This window comes from Panthera pardus, unplaced genomic scaffold (genome assembly GCF_024362965.1).
Source record: "Panthera pardus isolate Hobbes unplaced genomic scaffold, ASM2436296v1 HiC_scaffold_11, whole genome shotgun sequence".
Classification (NCBI taxonomy): Eukaryota; Metazoa; Chordata; class Mammalia; order Carnivora; family Felidae; genus Panthera; species Panthera pardus.
In genome coordinates, this window is record NW_026526666.1 from 102,258,630 (window position 1) to 102,276,303 (window position 17,674).

At 60.2% G+C, this 17,674-nt stretch overlaps 2 protein-coding genes across 6 annotated transcripts; both read right to left on the minus strand.

The window, feature by feature from the left end:
• Nucleotides 1-99: 99 nt before the first annotated feature.
• THAP3 (THAP domain containing 3) lies at nucleotides 100-7,773 on the minus strand. Of its 5 annotated transcripts, none has more exons than XM_019461260.2 (5): nucleotides 7,653-7,773; nucleotides 4,478-4,670; nucleotides 1,445-1,507; nucleotides 985-1,083; nucleotides 100-582 (listed from the first exon to the last, which is right to left on the minus strand). In XM_019461260.2, the coding sequence occupies exons 1-5, from the start codon at nucleotides 7,724-7,726 to the stop codon at nucleotides 451-453; spliced, it is 561 nt and encodes a 186-aa protein (XP_019316805.2). In that variant the 5' UTR covers nucleotides 7,727-7,773; the 3' UTR covers nucleotides 100-450. The 5 variants fall into 5 exon arrangements, with proteins under 5 accessions (XP_019316805.2, XP_019316803.2, XP_019316804.1 ...); XM_019461258.2 differs by having other exon boundaries at nucleotides 100-711; XM_019461259.2 differs by lacking the exon at nucleotides 1,445-1,507 and having other exon boundaries at nucleotides 100-711.
• Nucleotides 7,774-8,725: 952 nt separating this feature from the next.
• Nucleotides 8,726-16,576, minus strand: PHF13 (PHD finger protein 13). Its single transcript, XM_019461261.2, is given in 5 exon segments — nucleotides 8,726-11,336; nucleotides 11,338-11,387; nucleotides 11,906-12,440; nucleotides 13,709-13,810; nucleotides 16,218-16,576. Coding segments are annotated over 5 exon segments (903 nt in total). The 5' UTR covers nucleotides 16,257-16,576; the 3' UTR covers nucleotides 8,726-11,159.
• Nucleotides 16,577-17,674: the final 1,098 nt, after the last annotated feature.

Genomic DNA, 17,674 nt, shown 5'->3' on the forward strand with positions numbered 1-17,674 from the left:
GTTCGCTCAGACCGGGCCGGGCAAGGGAGGAAGGAGGCACGCCTGATCTCGGAGGCGGGTCCCGGCCACTCGGAGCCGCCGTCCTCCAGGTGACCGTCCTCCAGGTGACCGAGGGCCTGGGCCCAGCTGCTCCGCCAGGAAGTGCACTTCCTCCCCAGCGGGGGCGCCCCGTGCAGTGGCTCTGAAGACCCCCACCCAAGCTTTTGTCGAAAGGACAGCTGTCACCTCCGGGAGCACCGAGCTCCTCTTGATCACGGTCCCGCCCTGTCCTGGGCTGATGCCACTAAACTTCCCCTGAGGTGGCCCGGGCTCCTCACCACGGGCTTGACCCGGCACGCCTCACTGTCCCTTTGCCTGGCAGCGGCAGGACTGAAAGGTCCGCGGCCAGCGCCCCACAGCCACCGTCCCACCCCCCAGAGAGGCTCCGACAGGAAAGCCTGGCCGTGCGGCTCAGCTCTGCTGCTCTGGCGGCGGCCTGGCCTGGAGTCCCGGCTGGCCCGCTCTGTGGGCGCGGAGGCGGCTGGACATCCTCTGTATCACCAGCCTCTGAGCCTTCAAGCGTTTTCGGAGCTTCTCGTTTTCCTTCAGAGTCAGGAAGAGTTTTTTTTTTAGGGCGTCTAAGTCCAAAAGGGCGTAGCTGTGATCGGACGGCTGTGCGGGGCTGGCCGGCTGACCAGGCGCCTGGCTTCCCTGCGGTCTCTGCGGCGAGACCTGAGGACACAGCGCGTGAAGGCGAGGCGGGTCCCAGGGCCGAGAGCCGGGGCCGTGGCGGGCGGGGACGCGGCCCGGCCCGGCCCTCGATGCCACGGCACCCCTGACGTCCCCACCTGCCCATTCTACTCGGAGGGTCCGAGATCGGGGCCACAGGCTGTGGGGCTCCCACTTGGGGACCGGATTGCTTCTTTCTGTTTGAAGGGATCCCCCACCCCCGTGCGGAGCCCGAGCGACCACACGCTGCCTTCGTACCAGGGCCCCGCATCTTACCTGTTCTACGGGGCCGCCAGCGTGCGGGGGCAGCGCTTCGAGGGCGGCGTCCGTCTTCCTCCCCAGGCCACACTCCGCGGGCCCCGCCTCGGAGACCACCTGGGGACAGCAGGGCGGAAGCGGGCAGCACACCCGGGATCCCCTCACGCCGTCCCGGGGGACGGCCGCGGCCAGGGGACCGGTGCAAACAGTGAACAGCCAGCCTGCCCCTCGGGGCCTGGACTCGGACCCTCGGAAATCGGGCACGAGCCACGCCGACATGCTCGCCATGCTCGCAGTGAGACAGGAAGGAGGCCCGGGAGGCTCCGCCTCCCCTTTTCTAGGAAAACCTGGAATCCTCAACCCTGGCTTCTGCGGAGCGCGCGACAGACCCCTGCAGGCCAGCCCGGGGGCAGGTGCTGCCGCGCAGTGTCCCCGTCAAGGCCGGGGTCCTGACTTGGGGGTGCCAGCGCGGACTCACCTCCTCCTTCTCCGGGTCCGCATCTGCACCCCCACCGGCCGGGTCCGTGTTCTCCCTCACCAGCTGCAAGAGACAGAGCAGTGGACACAGGCCCCGGACTCTGCTCCTGGGAGGCCGAGGAGACCCCGAGAACCCCACCGGGCGCCCGGCCGCGTGCATCTGTCCCCGCTGCTCAGCCCTGAGTGTTCAAACGACGCTCTGAACCCGGCCCAGCTGTCGTCACCACCTCTGTCTCTCTCTCTCTCCCCGAATCTTAGGTCAGAGGCCCACGGACAGGCCCCGTGAAGCCACAGACCGAATTCCTACGTGTCACCCCAGGGCCTGACATGCTAGGCGCGTGGTAGTAGGTGACTCACATTTGGCTCATTGAGTGGCAGCCACGTAGGAGACAACATCCGACTCAGGGCCTGCGGCCAGTCCCGGGGCGTCCGCGGAGCCGAGCCACCGGCCACGGGGCCAGAACCAGCTGCCCACGCTAGCTTCCGGCCCCGGGCACGGACAGCACCCAGGGGCAGGCTCACAGACGTCCCCCGAGCTTTAAACTGTAATGTCACTTCAGGGGCAAACCTTTTACCACAAACGCGCGCGAAGCTGTCAAACTCCCATCAGCGACACGCACTGACGGAGAAGGTGACCGATCAGAGGGCACAAAGTTTCGGTCAAGCAAAATGACGAAATTCTGGACTCTGCTGCACAAACATCGTGCCGTGGTTAACAGTACTCTGTTGTACATTCAAAAGTTTGTCCAAGGGGCGCCTGGGTGGCCCAGTCAGTTAAGCGTCCGACTTCAGCTCAGGTCGTGATCTCATGCTTCGTGGGTTCGAGCCCCACGTCGGGCTCTGTGCTGACACCTCGGAGCCTGGCACCTGCTTTGGATTCTATGTCTCCCTCTCTCTCTGCACCTCCCCCTGCTTGTGCTCTGTCTCTGTCTCAAAATTAAATAAACGTTAAAAAAAAAAAATTTTTTAGTGTTCTTACCAGTCAAAATTGAATATATATCAAACAAAAATAAACGGCCTTCCATGCTGAAATAACAAAAAAACAGACACGCATGGAGAACCTACTTTGTGGGGCGCCTGGGTGGCCCAGTCGGTTAAGTGTCTGCCTCTTCGTTTTGGCTCAGGTCATGACCTCGGGGTTCGTGAGTTCGAGCCCCGCGTCAGCTCCGTGATGAGCCTGGAGCCTGCTTGGGATTCCCTCCCCACCCCCACCCCCCACCCCCGCTCATGCCAGCTCGCGCTGTCGCTCACTCTCTCAAAATAAACTTAGAAAGAAAGAACCTAGTCTGTTCAGGCCACATTCTTGGTGAAACAAATCCCTGCCCTCAGCCGAGTGCGGCAGCTGGTGGAGGTGCCCGAGGGAGCCGGCCCAAAGGGAAGGCAGGCCAGTGGGGGGCAACGGACGCGGCGGCCGGGAGGTCCCTCCAGGGCACGTGAGGGCAGAGGCCCCGACGCGGGGCTCGCCGGGCACACGGCCGCACACGGGCTCACACGTCCTCACCCCGTAACTCCCTTCCCTCGCGCTCCTCCTCCCGGGAGCAGCCGCTGCACGCGTAGCGGTCGGGTCGGCGTCGGCTCTGCTCCGCCACGACCCTGCCTTCCCGGTGCACACAGGTGCCCGCTGTGCGGCCCACACTCCGGGACTCGGGACACCCCTGGGATTTACTTGGTTCAGTATAATCCCCCTCGTGGCCGCGACGTCCCACGGTCCGCGAGCTCTCTCCTGAGCCGAACCTGCACGACCCGCGCCACCAGACACGGCCCTTCGGTGTCTGGCCGGGAAATCAAACTCCAGGTGCACAGGGCCCGCCTCATCCGGGAGCCCCACCCTCCAGGGGCTCGGCAAGCGCCGCCCCCCCCCCCCCCCCCACCTCCTGGGTCTGCAGAGCCCACGTGCTCTCGCGACCACCTGCACCTTCCTGCGACACCACAGGCCCCGGCCGGAGGGAGCCTGCCACAGCCGCGTCCCCACTCGCCTCCCCCAACAAGCCACGGTCTATCCAGGCCCGGCACCATCCGGCCCCTGCCACCCCCGACCGGCCCGAGCTGATGCTGTTGGCGAGCGTGTCCCCCAGTCCCTCTCTCTCTACGTCTCCGCCCACACAGCCCCTGACCCCCTCCGCCGCTGCACATGCGGCCGCCCTCCGTGCCCTGGCCAGAGCTCTCAGCCGGCGCGGAGGGGCCCCTGAGCGGCAGCGGCACGGCCCCCGGGGCCTTGCCCACAGCTCTCAGGCCCCAGCTGGCCACTCGGAAGGAAAGGACTAGGTCGAGGGGCACCCGCGTGGCCCAGTCGGTTCGGCATCTGACTCTTGATTCTGGCTGAGGGCATGATCTCACGGTTCATGAGTTCAAGCCCCGCATCGGTCTCTGTGCTGAACAGAGCCCGGCTGGGATTCTCTCTCTCTCTCTCACTCTCTGCCCCTCGCCCCACCTCAAAATCAACTTAAAAAAAAAAAAACAAAAGGGTGAGGTCTGAATGTAACACAGCGGCCACCCAGCCCTGGGAAGGTCCTCGCCGTGCGGCCTCAAGCCCAGCACACGTGAAACGCATCGAGGACCAAGCTTTTCGGCACACCCACCAGTCAGCTGCTTCAACAGCTTCTGGTCGCAAAGATTGATATATATATATATATATATATATATATATTTGTTTTTAAGTTTTTATTTATTTTTGAGACAGAGAAAGCGAGAGCGGGGGAGGGGCAGAGAGAGAGGGAGAGAGAGAATCCCAGGCAGGCGCCACGCTCCCTGCAGAGCCCGATGTGGGGGCTCAAACCCACAGGTCATGAGATCACGGCCTGAGCCGAAGTCGGACGCCTGACCAACTCGGCCACCCAGGCGCCCCAAGCGTGATCCATTTTTAAAGGGGCTCCAAACTGCAAATTACCTAAAGCAAAGGTCACGGCCAGCAGGGCCCCTGGGCTCTGAACCCTGGAGGCCTGACAGCACTGTGCTCGCTCGTTCTCAGCCTCCACCTTTGCTGGCCCTGCGAACGCCCCCACCCCGCGTGCTGGGCGGTCCCCCGTGTGCTCACCTGCGCGGCGTCCTGAAAGGCAAACACCGTGGGCACGGCATTCTGCTTCAGGTTTTTGCGGTTTCCAAAGGCGCTGAAGCACTCAGGTCGGAAGTGCTCGGAGCAGATGACCGTGTGCTGCTTGGGCTTGAAGTTGCCCCGGCCAATGTTCAGCACCCATTCCTTCAGCAGCTCCGGGCGGCTGAACGGGAACCTAGGAGGCAAAGGAGGGAGACAGGAAGGAACTTGCAAAGCTGATGTGGGCCCTGTAGACTTCTGAACTCTGAAAATCCCACGAGGTATTTTAGCAGACAGCTTGGAAAATCCCGTAATCTCACTCTGTTAAACCACATCCAATTTCTGGAGGCTTCTGTCAGGGCCGGTTATGGCATCGTTAGTAGGAAACCTGGGGTCGTGAACGTGGCCAGAAAACCTTCTGAGGGTATAATTGCAGGGTGAGCCCATGTGAGCTCCCTCAGGAGCGTGCCACGTGCGGCCCTGCCCCGGGCACTGGGAGGGAGGAATGAATACGACAGTCCCACCCTCAGAGAGCCAACCTTCGAGAATAGGAAAACAGACGGTCAACCAAACAGATCTGGACTGTGTAGGAATAAAGAGTAGGAAGTGGTCAGGAAGGCTTCCTAAGACGTGAGGTGATGCTGTTCGTGAGCGTGCCCCAGTCCCTCTCTCTCTAAGTCTCTGCCCACACAGCCCCTGACCCCCTCCGCCGCTGCACCTGCGGCCGCCCTCCGTGCCCTGGCCAGAGCTCTCAGCCGGCGCGGAGGGGCCCCTGAGCGGCAGCGGCACGGCCCCCGGGGCCTTGACCACAGCTCTCAGGCCCCGGCTGGCCACTCGGAAGGAAAGGACTAGGTCGAGGGGCACCTGCGTGGCTCAGTCGGTTCGGCATCTGACTCTTGATTCTGGCTGAGGGCATGATCTCACGGTTCATGAGTTCGAGCCCCGCATCGGTCTCTGAACAGAGCTCAGCTGGGATTCTCTCTCTCCCTCTCACTCTCTGCCCCTCACTCCACCTCAAAATCGACTTAAAAAAAAGGATAAGGTCTGAATGTAACACAGCGGCCACCCAGCCCTTGGGAAGGTCCTCACCGTGCGGCCTTTGAGCAGAGGCGGAAGGAAGCAGGAGCGTGAGCCCGCGGATATCTGAGGGAAGGGCTAAGAGCAAAGGCACCGGGATGGGGCTGTGGTCAGAGGCAGGCTTGGCTGGCAGGTGGGCAGTTGGTGGGAGGGGGGTGGGGGCTGTGGGCAGAGGGTGATGGCAGAGGGAGGGCACCTGGTGACCGGGACCAGGATGTCAGCAGAGCGGTGACAGGCAGGCAGAGCTGGGATGTATTTTGAAAGCTGTGTGGCAAGGTTTGCCTGTGGGCCATAAAATAAAGAGAAGGAAGGAGTTTCATGGATTAAGATGGGAGAGGGAGGTACTGTAGAGGGAAGGGGGCAGGTTTGGGGGACCAGAATTTTGGTTCTCTATGTTAACTGTTAAACGTGAGGGGCCTCTTACATGTCCCCGCTGGAGTGCTGGGGGACACGTGTCAGAAGACGTATGTCAATGTGGGGGCCATCCCCATGTAAAGGGTGGTAAAGCCATAAGCCTGGGAGAGATCGGAGCCCTGGGGAGTAAGAGGGGATGGGGAGGGTACAAGACCTCGGCCCTCACCCCGAAGGGCTCCAAGGCTAGTGTTGGAAATGAGGAGGACCCAGCAAAGGAGTCTGAGAAGGGACACTGTGACAGAGGAAGAGGGCATGGGGTGCCCTAGAAGCCAAGTGGGAGAGTGTCACGGGGGTCAGTGGTCAGCTGGGCCAAATGCTGCAGATGAGGATGGCCGCCACCAAGGGCTACTGGGGACCTGGCAGGGCACTTTTGTGGGAGTGGCCGCGGCAAGAGCCTCAATGAGTTGGAGAGAGAATCGGACCAAGTCCACTCCAGGCGTAAGCCCGGCTGAAAGGAACAGATACGGGCACGGGGAAGACCTGTCCCGGCAACATCTACGGTGACGTGCTTGAAATGGCCAAAAACCGGAGGCACCCAAATGCCCTTCATTGTAGAACAGGTCAATTCTGGTATATTCGTTCAGCGGAGCGCTGCTCCAGACGGAGAGGAAGGCACGGCGCTCCATGCGGGCGGCTCACAGCCAGCGGCGAGCAGAGCAGGAGACGCAAGAAAAGCACAGGGGAGTCCACGTGTGAAGTTCAAAACAGCCCAAAGCGCCCCACGCTGACAGATGGCAGGATATGGGTCACCCCTGGGGATGAGAGGGAAGGAGGGGAGGGAGGGGGTGCGGCTGGGGGTTCCCTAGGGGCTGGTGAGATTATGAATCACAGCAGTGACGCCACGTTCACTTCGTGGAAAGGGCCGGACTGCGGACGATTTGTGCGCTTTTCTGTAGGTTTTACGCTTCAATAAAAAGATTTACTTCGAAAAGGAAAATGATAATAGGAAAGGAAGTGGGGGCAGAGTGTGCCCAGCTGGCCCCGGGGTCGTGCTCGAAAGGCAGCACAAACACGGGCAGTGGCTGGAACCTGAGCTCTCCTGGGCAGGGAGCCGGTACCCCACCAGGCCCGACACGCTGCGAGCGCGGCGACAGACCCCACTCCCCCGACACCCTGGAGCGTTCTCACTCCCGCACGCCACCCTCCCTTCACGACAGGAGGTCTGGCCAGGGCTAAGAAGGGGCCAGCTCAAGGCAAACCCGATGGCCGTCACCATCACTCATTCATTTGGAAATGCATTCAGCCAGTACACACTGAGCACCTAAGCTCCAGGATGCACCCGCGAACAAGACCAAGTCCCGGGGGCGACAGGCACCAGAACTGCAGAGGGTGCTAGGGGCTGCGGGGCGCGGCCTGGGGAGGGGCGGCCCACGCCGGACCCCTCTGCTCGAGACCTTCCCGATGCGCCCTCAGCAGGTTGCTCAGCCTCTCCGACAGTCTCCCCACGCGCCGAGGCCGGCCAAGGCGGCACAGGGCCGCCGGTGACCCCGCCGGTCCCCGGGCCGCCGGCCCCTCTGCGAAGGGCCCCGCTACACGCCCTCGGGCCTCTCCGGCTGCCGGGCAGAGGCTCCGGCGTCCCCGCCCAGCGCGCCAGGCCTTGGGCTCCGGCGGGGGGTCGCGGCCGGTCGGACGGGCGAGGGGTGTCGGCGGCCGGGCCCCCGCGCCCCACGGCGCCCCCGCCCCTCACCGGTGGAAGGTGAGCTGCTTCCTGCGGCTGCTGTAGCGGTTGCAGCACTGCCGGGCCGCGCACGACTTCGGCATCGCCAAACACCAGACCCAGGTGCCCCTAACAAAGATGGCGGCGTCTGGCCTGTGGGGCGGAGCCAGAGAGCGGGGCGGGGCCTGCGGGGCGAAGCCTGGCCTGCGGGCGGGGCGGGGCGGGGCCAGCGGGCAGTGAGGGGACCGTGGCGAGGCGGGGCCTGCAGGGCACTGCCCGGCCCGCGGACAAGAGCTGGGCTGTGGACGGGGTGGAGCCAGGGAGCGGGGCGGGACCGCCGGGAGGCGGAGGCGGGCCTGCCCCTGCTCGGCTCCTGGGCCATCGCCTCGTGAGCTCTCTCTGCCGCCCGCCTCGCTAGAGTCAGGTGGGCTCCGGGGTGCCCCGTCAAGGGGGTGCGCCCGGACCCAGCTCAGGCCCGACACCCCAAAAGCGCCGCGGGTGCAAGTTCCACCCATTCGCGAAAAAGCCCGTGGTCCTCACCTCCTTGCTTTGAAGAATCAAGACACACCCACCAAACAGCCTTGGACACCTGGAAACCAGAGAAGGGCTCGCGGCCCAAGCTGGCCAGCATTTCTAAGGTTTTAACAGGTGTTAATAACGTAGATTTGGGCTGCTCAAAAGTCACTGGAGGTACTAGTTGACCACCAGTTGGGTCTGTTAGAGGTAGGCAGACACAGCGGACAGAAGGAGCAGGCTATGGGGACCCCAGAGCGTAAAGGGACAGGATGAGCACCCCTGGGACTGCAAACCCACTTGCAGAACCTCACGGGAGGCTGCAGTTTTTACAAAGCAGGTAGCCACTCACGGGGATTCAGGCTGATGCACACAGTGTGATGAAACGGTGAAAGCTATTCATACTGCGGTTTGTTTCTGGAGAATTTACTAGAGAGGTATATGAAGCATTGTGGGCACTTTTTATCCTGCCAAACCAAACTCAGGCTTCACCTCCCCAAGTCTCTGTGTGATCATCGTGGGGGAGGGGGGGGCAGCCACAGCTACGCCCTTCAGCACAGAAAACAAACACCTGAAGCTAGTCAGGAACCTCAAAGTAGCAATATATTTATTTACAAAATATACAGTTTCACAGAAACAGCTTCGCTTTATACACATAAACTTTATAATTACACAGAACCATGTAAACGATGTTAAGTGTCTGGCCTGGCCAATGCCAATGCGAGGGGCTTACTTTTGGGGTGACATCTTTCCCTCCCCTCCCTTTATCAGCCACCAACCAGGAGCCCCTAGATGGGCCATGCCTAATTTGCATAAAGCTGATTGCAGCTGCCCAGCTCAATCTAACACAAAAACCAAGGTGTCTTGACTTCCTAGACACCACCCACAGGGATAGATCGATCTGTTAAAAGAACAAAAAGGAAATGAAGGAAACAGATCAAAATGAGTATTAAGTACCTTCCAGAGGCGTCACCAGGCATTGAACCTTCTAAAAGCAACACAGCAATCGCCCAGGCTGGTAGTCCCACTGTAAAATCACACGTATTCTTAAATGCACTTTTAAAACTTTGTGGAGTTTTAAAAAAAAGAAAAAAAAAACACTTTGGAACTTTGGCTATTCTCATGGTGAAGACACTGGACAGGCAATGTCATGGGGCAGATCTTTGGCAAATTCCTCTCCGACTTTTCCTGGACGTTTGCCCTCATCAGAGCCAGACAGCTGTCTGGGGAGAAGGCTGGTTCTAAGCCCGCTTCTCACTATTTTTCTCTACAGCAGAACTTCCCCCTTGGGGATCTTCACAATAAACTAGGTTTCAGAAACTATTTCTATTTCTGTGTTAATATGCGCAACAGAATACAAAACAAAACAAAAGGCAGTTGGCTGGTGAAGCATGAAAGATACTAGCACAGAAAATGGGCTCTGATTAGCCAATTCGAGTTCAACCTCCCCCCACTGTGCCTAAGGGAGAGAATACAAATAGAGTCCCCGATCGTGGTGGCCCCACACAAGGGTGCCACACAGAGACAACCCCCCCCCCCCACAGAGAGACTGGGGGGGTCCACCCCCACTGTAAATGTAAGTATGACCCACCAAGTCGGGCATCCTTCCCTTTTCATGCTTCACAAGAAACAATGTGTATGAAAACACACCCATCCATTTACAGAAAAAAACATTTTTGAGAAGAGTGTTTGAACTGCTCAAGAGCACTGTCAACTTCGGAGAAAGCGGAAGCCTTCCTCTCCCTCCAGGCCCCAGAGCCACCAGTGTCCCCTGCCCTTGAGCAGAGCCTTGTGGAGCTGCAGGCGCAAACTCCCTGGCTTCTCCAGAGCTGGCCTGCACAGGAGTTTCCCCAGTCCAGGGTCCTGGTTCAGATCTAAGGAAGTCTGCACCGTCCGATGGTATATTCCTGGAGACCAATGTTACCCTATCACTCACACACCAATTCAAACCAAAAAAAAAAAAAGGCTTCAAATCCTAACCTTGCCCCGTGAAACCAGCAGGCCAGCCTGTGTGAGAGCATACTGAGAATCAACCACAGGAGAGGCCTCCCCTCAAGTTTTCCTTACCTCGTTATGTAGAGGAACACCATTCCCCAGTGACTGCCTAACCTTCCTGCTGCTACTGGAGTAAGGTGAGGGAAAGAGGAGGACCGAATCCAAGGGCCCTCTTGCCGGAGAACAGCTTGCCGGGCACCCCAGGACCTCATCCACCAACCGAAAAGGGCACCCAGGCAGAAAACTGCCAATACTTTTGGCTATATCGTGCAAAAAGACAGGTTTTTTTACATCGTGCAAAACAGGAAACTGAGTTATGAACACGGGCCACCTCAACCCCCCCAACCAACCCCTTTTCCACCGAGAAGTGGCCACATACTGTCCCTTTTAACAAACAGAAGGAAACCTAGGGATCGTTAGCTGGCCCCCGCCCCAGGGCTCCTCCCAGAGCAAGACCAGAGGACTCTAGCTGGCAGCCAGCAGTGGGGGGGGGGACGACAGCAGCAACCACAGCAGGGAGAGAGGGCAGACCACGAAGGTTGGGGCAGCTTGATGGTTGCTGTACAGACACTTATGGTCAAAGACTTACACTCGAGAGAAAGCTTACACGTATGGCTGTTCACTAACAGGCCCGGGAAACCGAACATCTCCTCTCCCGAGACAGCGGAAGCGGGTAACAGCTCGCACCCGTTCCCAACGGAGGGAGCTTGTTAACAAAATGACGGCAAGGGTTCGCCACTACCACGTACCCTCCTTTTCAGCTGAACCAAACCCACTGTACTTGAGTGTTGAGTCCACCTCCACTGCAGAGAACACGGCTCTGGCAGCAGCTTTGGCCAACGAGGATTTTATTCAGTCACTGGCTATATACAGGGTACACCTTGGACAGCCTGTCCTTTTGCTTAGGCACCTGAATGGCAGGGGTCTGCCCGCACCAGAGCTGAGAGTTCTGTGCTCAACTAAGAGACGGGCCAAAAAGCCCATCGTCCCTTCCAATTCCTCGCCCGTGGTCTCCTCGCGCACCGACAGTCAGTCCAGAAACAGTTTCCGTGAGCCCATCCGAGAACGGTTGGAGCGGCGGATGTCGAACTTGGAGTCCCGGCACTTCTGGCAGACAAACACTTCCGGAACATTGGATTTCCGGATTTTCGCACAGGACAGGTGAATCCAGGTGTGGCACTCATTACACTCAATCATAGGGCGGCCGTGCGAACGGTTTCATGCAGAAGCAGGTGACGAGGTCCCAGGAGTCGTCATCTGAAAAGGGGAGGGAGACACATGTAAGGGGAGGGGAAGAACCTTCCTGCGACCCCTCCCCATCCCACCCGCTCCTCCAGTGGGTCCAGGCAGCTGAGTGCAGTCAAGCCTGACGTTCACCAAATGCACGGACTTCAACTTGCACTAAGGGCAGGGCTATCAGACCGGCAGGGCCCTAGGCAGTGCTCCCCTCTCTGGAAGCGGAGCAAATGCGTGAACGAAGCCACTGAAATGTGTGGCACCGGGAATTAACCACGAGAGGTGGACTTAGAAGCTAGATTGTTTTTGTATTTGGAGGCCTGTGCTGGAATCTCCGCTGTCTCCAGCCGCCATCACCCCCTCCCCCACCACTTCCTAAACATCTCAGTGTCCACCTTCTTCTCCCTTCCTCCCTAGAGATGGCGGGGCACACTCTGCTGTCACACTGCCAGGAAGGGACCGTTCCAAAACTCCTGCCTCCATCCCCTGCTCTTCGGACCACCAGCCACTCGCGTGGCACTCCTCCGGGGACCACTCACCCGAATCCACCATTATGTCCTCGTCATTGCCGGTGCTGTCCTCGTCCCGGAACACCACCTGCTTTCCCTGCCGGACAATAGTCCGTTTGCCTTCAGTCTTTATTTCTTTGACCTGATCGGGTGACACCGTGACACAAGATCCACTGGAAGGAGTGTCAGAGTCCCAGCCCGAGCAGGGGTCGCCGGGAGCCTGGGGGATATCCTGCAGGGCGGGACTTGTGGGGGTCTCTACATATGGGTCAGCGGCTTCCAGCTTCAGCAAGCTCCCCATGTACCCCTCCTTCACAGGCACATCACTGTCCCTCCGCTTCCTCTTCTTCTTCTTCTTCAGCTTGTCCGTTTTCTTTCTGTCCAGCAAGAAATTACTGGGCTTGGCTCGCTGCAGGAGGCTCGGCTGCAGGTGGCCAAAGCAGCGGTCAGAGACCGGCAAGGGTACCGCGGACGCCATGTCGGTGAAACCAGCGTCCCAGCCGTCACTGTCGATGGTACCAGCGGTGCTGTTGGCAGGGCTGGGGCTGCTCCTCAAAGGGAGCTCCTGAAAGGACAGAAGCACAGGCGTGGGGTCCGAGTGTTTCGGCCGGTCCCCGGCAACAAGAGCTAGCCACAGGCAGAGTGTCGCAGCCAGGTCAGGCCCACAGACCAGGGCTATCAGAACCGTGGCCTTCTCGGCTCTCACAGGCAGTACTCTTTAGGAATGGTGTCATGAGCACTCTACCGTGACCTTCCAGATAGAACGTTAACCCCCGAGGAGGAAAACCTCCTCTTGCTGAACCCTCAGCCCCTGGACCAGAGCCAGGAACTCATTCGATGCCCAGTAAGTATCTAGAAAAGTGCCAAGGACACCCTCTCAAACCCCCTTATCTCTCCCCGATTGTAATATCTCCTGTCTGTTTGTGCTCCCAAGGGGTGTATTTTTTTTTTTTAATTAAGCGAATTTAAATTAGTTTTGGGAGTTTCCTGACACTCTTCTTCAAAACTGGAGACATCCCCCCAAATACTGCAAAATCAAAGTAGGTAATCATGGCCCCAAAGCCATGAGCTAATCTCTGTGGTTCCTTCAGACCAGTCAAGCATTTTATTTACAAACAGTGGCAACATTCTGCGTGGTACAAAAGACACACTTATCCACGTCCACGGCAAACAGAAACGATAAGCCAATGCTGGACTCTGACCTCTGAATAAACTTTCCTTTCTTTTGAGACCTGTCTAATACAAACCTGAACACCATGACCATGGTGGTCCTCAGTCCTGCCCGTTAGTTACTTAGCAAGGAGAAAAGAAATCCCTTAAAACACAGGGGATTTGGGCCACAAGTCCCTGAAGACACTGTAACATGGCGTGCAAAGCAAGTGGAGAGCTGCTCACCAGAAGAACAGTGTAGACCGGGCCTAACCGTCCGGCTGAACCCCAGGCTCTGCCACTGTAATTAGCCTGGAACCCAGGGCGAGGAGTGCCCCAGCGTCTTCGTCTTTAAAATGGGGACAAATAACAGCACCTGTCTCATAGATCATAAAGACCAAGAATGCCGCTCGGCCACTGTAGGCACTGCATCCGCACCGGACATTCAGAGCGGGCGGACGTGAAACATGTTATTTGCAAGCGAACGCTTAAAGTTCATTAAATCATTTCTAGACAAGCCTATGTTTTCTATCCGAGTTTTAGAAACCACCTCCCAGACAGGTCTAAGTTTCCTAGAAAGACTTCTACCTGACAGCCGTCTGAAGTCCCCCCACCCCACCCGTTCCAGACCCCCACCCTGCCACTGGCTTCACTGCCAGCAAGAAGGGTGGCCCTGAAGATTACCTCCTTCGGATAAGGAATGTAGCCAGCATAGGCCAAGACAAAGGTGCAGAATTTGTTGAAATCCTCCACAGTCCTGCGCCTCTTGTAACTGGGGGAGCACTCCTGTTAGCAGGCGAGAAAACGGGGTGTGTTTGAAAGTAGGCACTTGGAGATGGAACCACAGAAACAAAACTAAGCCAGCTGGAGATGTTCTTGTCAACCACTTGAAAATACACGGCTAGATTTACAAACGCTCCAGAAACAAGATAAGGTAGGTTTGGGTCCGAGAAATAGCACTGTACTCAGGAGACTGAAAGAAGGGTATTGTGGTGTTTTGCCAAGGGCAAACACTGGGGCACTGGTGGGCAGATAACAACACGCACAAGAATCTATTTCTTGTGCTCCTGTGGCATTTTCCAACATTATCACTGTCTGCAGGCCTATCAGGAGCTCTAATAATTGTGTTTTTGCTACAGATTTTCCATTTTGAAAATAAACTCCAGCTGCAGCTGTAATCCAAATATTTTTAAGTGATTTCAAAGTCAACTACTTCTTACCCTTCAGAACTCAACTCAGGTCTGACCCCTCCCCAGCCAGGGAGGAACTCCTCCTCCTCCTGGGCGCTCTCCTCCAGGAGAGGCCACTTCCGCTCGGCCCTCCGCTGCTGCAACACCCAGCGTCCAGGGGGCCAGCACCCAAATGCTCCCCGACTCAGAAATTAAACCAGGAACGTTCTTGCTAGGCTTAACTTGCAGGGAGAAGAAATACTGGATGAAATACTAGAGGATTTTGGCTTGTGTGTCCTGTCTCCATTCAATCTAGAAACGTCCTTAACAAGAAGGGGTTTTCTCCCCGAAAAAGAGCAGCTCGGGAAGAAAACCCTTATTTGCTAAAAAGCAAAACAACTCTCCTTTATTTTGGTTTATTCGGCTAGCTTATTTACCAAGATTTCCTTCAGGCATTTAAGCACCCATCCCAACCCCATCCTTACGTGCTCAGCTCCCATTTCCAGAACCCAGGGACCCCCTACCCTGCTAGGGTGAAAGCGGGACAGGAAGCTGGGGGGTGGGTTCCTGGACCCAGCCCAGCCCCTCCCCAGGACGGAGGGCCCAGAAAGCGGCGCGGCACCGGCGCGCCGCCCGCAGGTTTCCTTCCGAAGCCTCCGCTTATTTTTTCAACTTGGTTCTAGCAGACCCCCTCCTCCCCCTCTGCCCCCCCCCCCCCCCCCCCCGCCGCTGGGACCCGAGGGGCGCGCAGGTCGGCGGAGCACCGGCCTCAGAGAGGTACCCGGCATTTCCTGCAGCGCAGAGACCCTGCCCCCATCCCCGGGAAGCACTGACCGCCCGCGCTCCGGCCACGGTGGGAGGGCCGCGGCCCTCGGCCCTCAAACTCTCGAGGCGAACTTTTATTTCGGCGGGGAACGCGCAAAAGTGGGTCAGGGGCCTAGACGCGGAGCGCAAGGCGGCGGCGCCCTCGGGCCCGGGGCGGAGGGACCCGCGCCGCCCCCACCGCGCCCGCCCGCCTCGCCGCCCCGCCGCCTTTAGGAAAAGCAGATGGCGGTGCGGCCCCCTCCCCGCCCTCCGCGGAAGCCGCCCCCCGCCGACACTCGGCCCCGGAAGGTGCGGGGCCCATCCCGCGGGGGAGGGGGCGCGGGAGGCCGGGCGGGATTCGGGGTCCGGGGCTGGTGGGCCCCGCGAACCCCCAAGGCGGCAGCGCGACGAGCCAACGCGCCCGGCGCCGCCTCCCCCACCCGCTCGAGCTGGGACCCGCACCCGAGCCCGGCGGACCTCGGGAGCGAGAGGGGACCGAGGCGGGGGCGCCGGAGGGGCCGCCCGGGAGAACCGAGGGCCGATCCCCGGAAGGAGGGGGAGCCGGGGCGGGGCGAGAGAGCCCGCGGCCGGGGGGCGGGGGCCCCGGAGGGGGAGGAGAGCGCGCGGAGGGTGGGGGGCTCGATTCGGGTGTTTGCGGGGGTGGGGACCCGGCAGGAGTAGGCCCCCGGAGCCGGAGGGGGCGGGGGCCGCGCGGGAGTCAGGGGGCGGGGCGCGGACTACCGGGCCCTGGGGATTAAGGGAGCAGGCGGGGGCGCGCGGAGCGGAGTCCCGGTCCGAGGGGGACCGCGAGCCCCTCCGGGAGGGGGGGGAGGGGGCTCGTCCGAGAAGCGGGAACGCGAGGCGGCGGCTGGGACCGAGTCCCCGGGGGCGGGGAAGGAGTAAGCCAAGCCGGCGGGGAGGGGCCGGGGGCGCAGACAGGTCCCGGGGCTACGCGAGGCCGGGGAGGGGTGGGCGCGGCGACCCGAGGGAAGCGGGCGCCGGGAAGACGCGGACGCCCGCGGGAGGGACGCCGAGGCGAGGGCCGGCTGGGAGGACCGGGCGCGGGCCCGAGTGGGGGGCGGGGTTGAGCGCCCAAGGGGGCGACGAGGGAAGGCCGGGGGAGGGGAGGGCGGCGCTGGGCCGGCGGGGGTCCGGCTGCGGGGAGCGCCAGGACAGGAGTGGGGGTGGTCAGGGGCGATCCGGACGCAGCCCTCACTCACCTCCGGGTGGAAGGCGGCGGCGCAAGAGTCGGAGTCCATGTTCAGGGTGGGGGGCGGCGGCTACGGGAGTGCAGGGGCCGGGATGCGGGCGCCGGGCCGCGGAGCCGCTCAGGGCTGGGGGCTCCGGCGGCAGCGCAGAACGAGGGCGGACCCGGGAGGGGTCGCCCCGGCTGGAGGTGATGAGGGGTTCGGCGTGTTGCGTCCCGGGCTCTGTGCTCCCGGGCCGGCGGCTCCACGGCCGAGCAGAGTTGGCGATGCAGCTCCTGCGGCCGGCGCGGCGGGAGAGGCGGGAGAGTCGCTGCGGGGGGCGGTGGCGGCGGCGAGCGGGAACCCGACCCGCTCCCCGACCTGACGCCCAGTTCGGCTCGTGTCTCGGGAGGGAGGGCGGGAGAGCCGCGAGGGCTGTCGGGAGATGTAGTCTGTGGGCGACGGGAAGCCAAAGGCGCGGGGGCGGGCGCGGGGCATTGTGGGAGTAGTGGTCCCAGCTCGGCCTCTAAGGCGCACAAAGGCCTCCTCGCGGACTACAACCCCCATAGAGCTCCGCGGCGACTGCCCGGTTTCTGGGGGCGGTGTCTCCGGGACCTGAGGCTGCCGGAGCGGGGGAGGTGCGGAGGCTTGCTCCGGCTCGGCGGTGGGGGAGGGGCGGCGCGAGCGGTAGCGCCGCGGTCTCCGCGGGGGCGGGGGTCGCCTCGGCGGGTGGGGGCGGGGCTGACGGCTTTGGACCAGGAGGGCGGGGGCGGCGACTGGCGTCTCCTTTTGGACTTGGGGTTCGGGCCCCTTTGTGGGACCGTGGTCCCCGCGGCCCGGGCGGGACTGGGGGTGGCGGGGGCGACGGGCGCTGACGTCGCGGCCGCCCCTGGGCTCGGGTCGGCGGTGCGAACTTGTTTTCGCGGTGGGGGTATTCTGGCCCACTCCTCCTGTCCCACGGGTCCTGGGGCGGCGGGACCGAGGACCTCCTGGTGTCTGTAGGATCCACTTTGGGGTGCCGAGTTACTGCGTTTTTAGAAACTGTGCTGGCATCATCGATGTTTTGGAAGATGTTAGCCTTAAATTAGATTTTTTTTTTTCTTTTTTCCTCTCTGCCTCATCTTGGGACTGCCCCTGCTTTCTTACTTTAATGGCATTATCTTCTGAATATATTCTCACAGGATTACAACAGTGGGTGAGGGAGAAACCTAGTAAAGATGTTTGGTATTGACATTGATTTTATTGATATTTAATTGAGAAGTTTGCGGTGTTTAAACGCTGGACCGCTGAGTATTTTGCAACTTTATATGTTGAAGGTTGATTGACTCTGAACACTTAGTTGAAAATTAACCGCTCTGATAAAATTACCAGAGGAGGCCTGATCGTTCTTGAACATTTTTGATAAGCATTTAAAAGAAAAAAGCCTATAGATGATTCAGTAACATGTTTGGTAGCTTCGAAGACAAAGGAACTGTGCTAAAGAGGAGTGA

Excerpts from the sequence above, each read along its gene's own strand:
- THAP3 (XM_053899036.1), bottom strand. The coding sequence starts at position 7,726 with ATGCCGAAGTCGTGCGCGGCCCGGCAGTGCTGCAACCGCTACAGCAGC. Across the intron at positions 1,508-4,477 it reads CCTTTCAGGACGCCGCGCAG|CTGGTGAGGGAGAACACGGA; the intron begins GTGAGCACACGG and ends TGTCTCTTGCAG. Across the intron at positions 1,084-1,444 it reads CGGACCCGGAGAAGGAGGAG|GTGGTCTCCGAGGCGGGGCC; the intron begins GTGAGTCCGCGC and ends TGCTGTCCCCAG.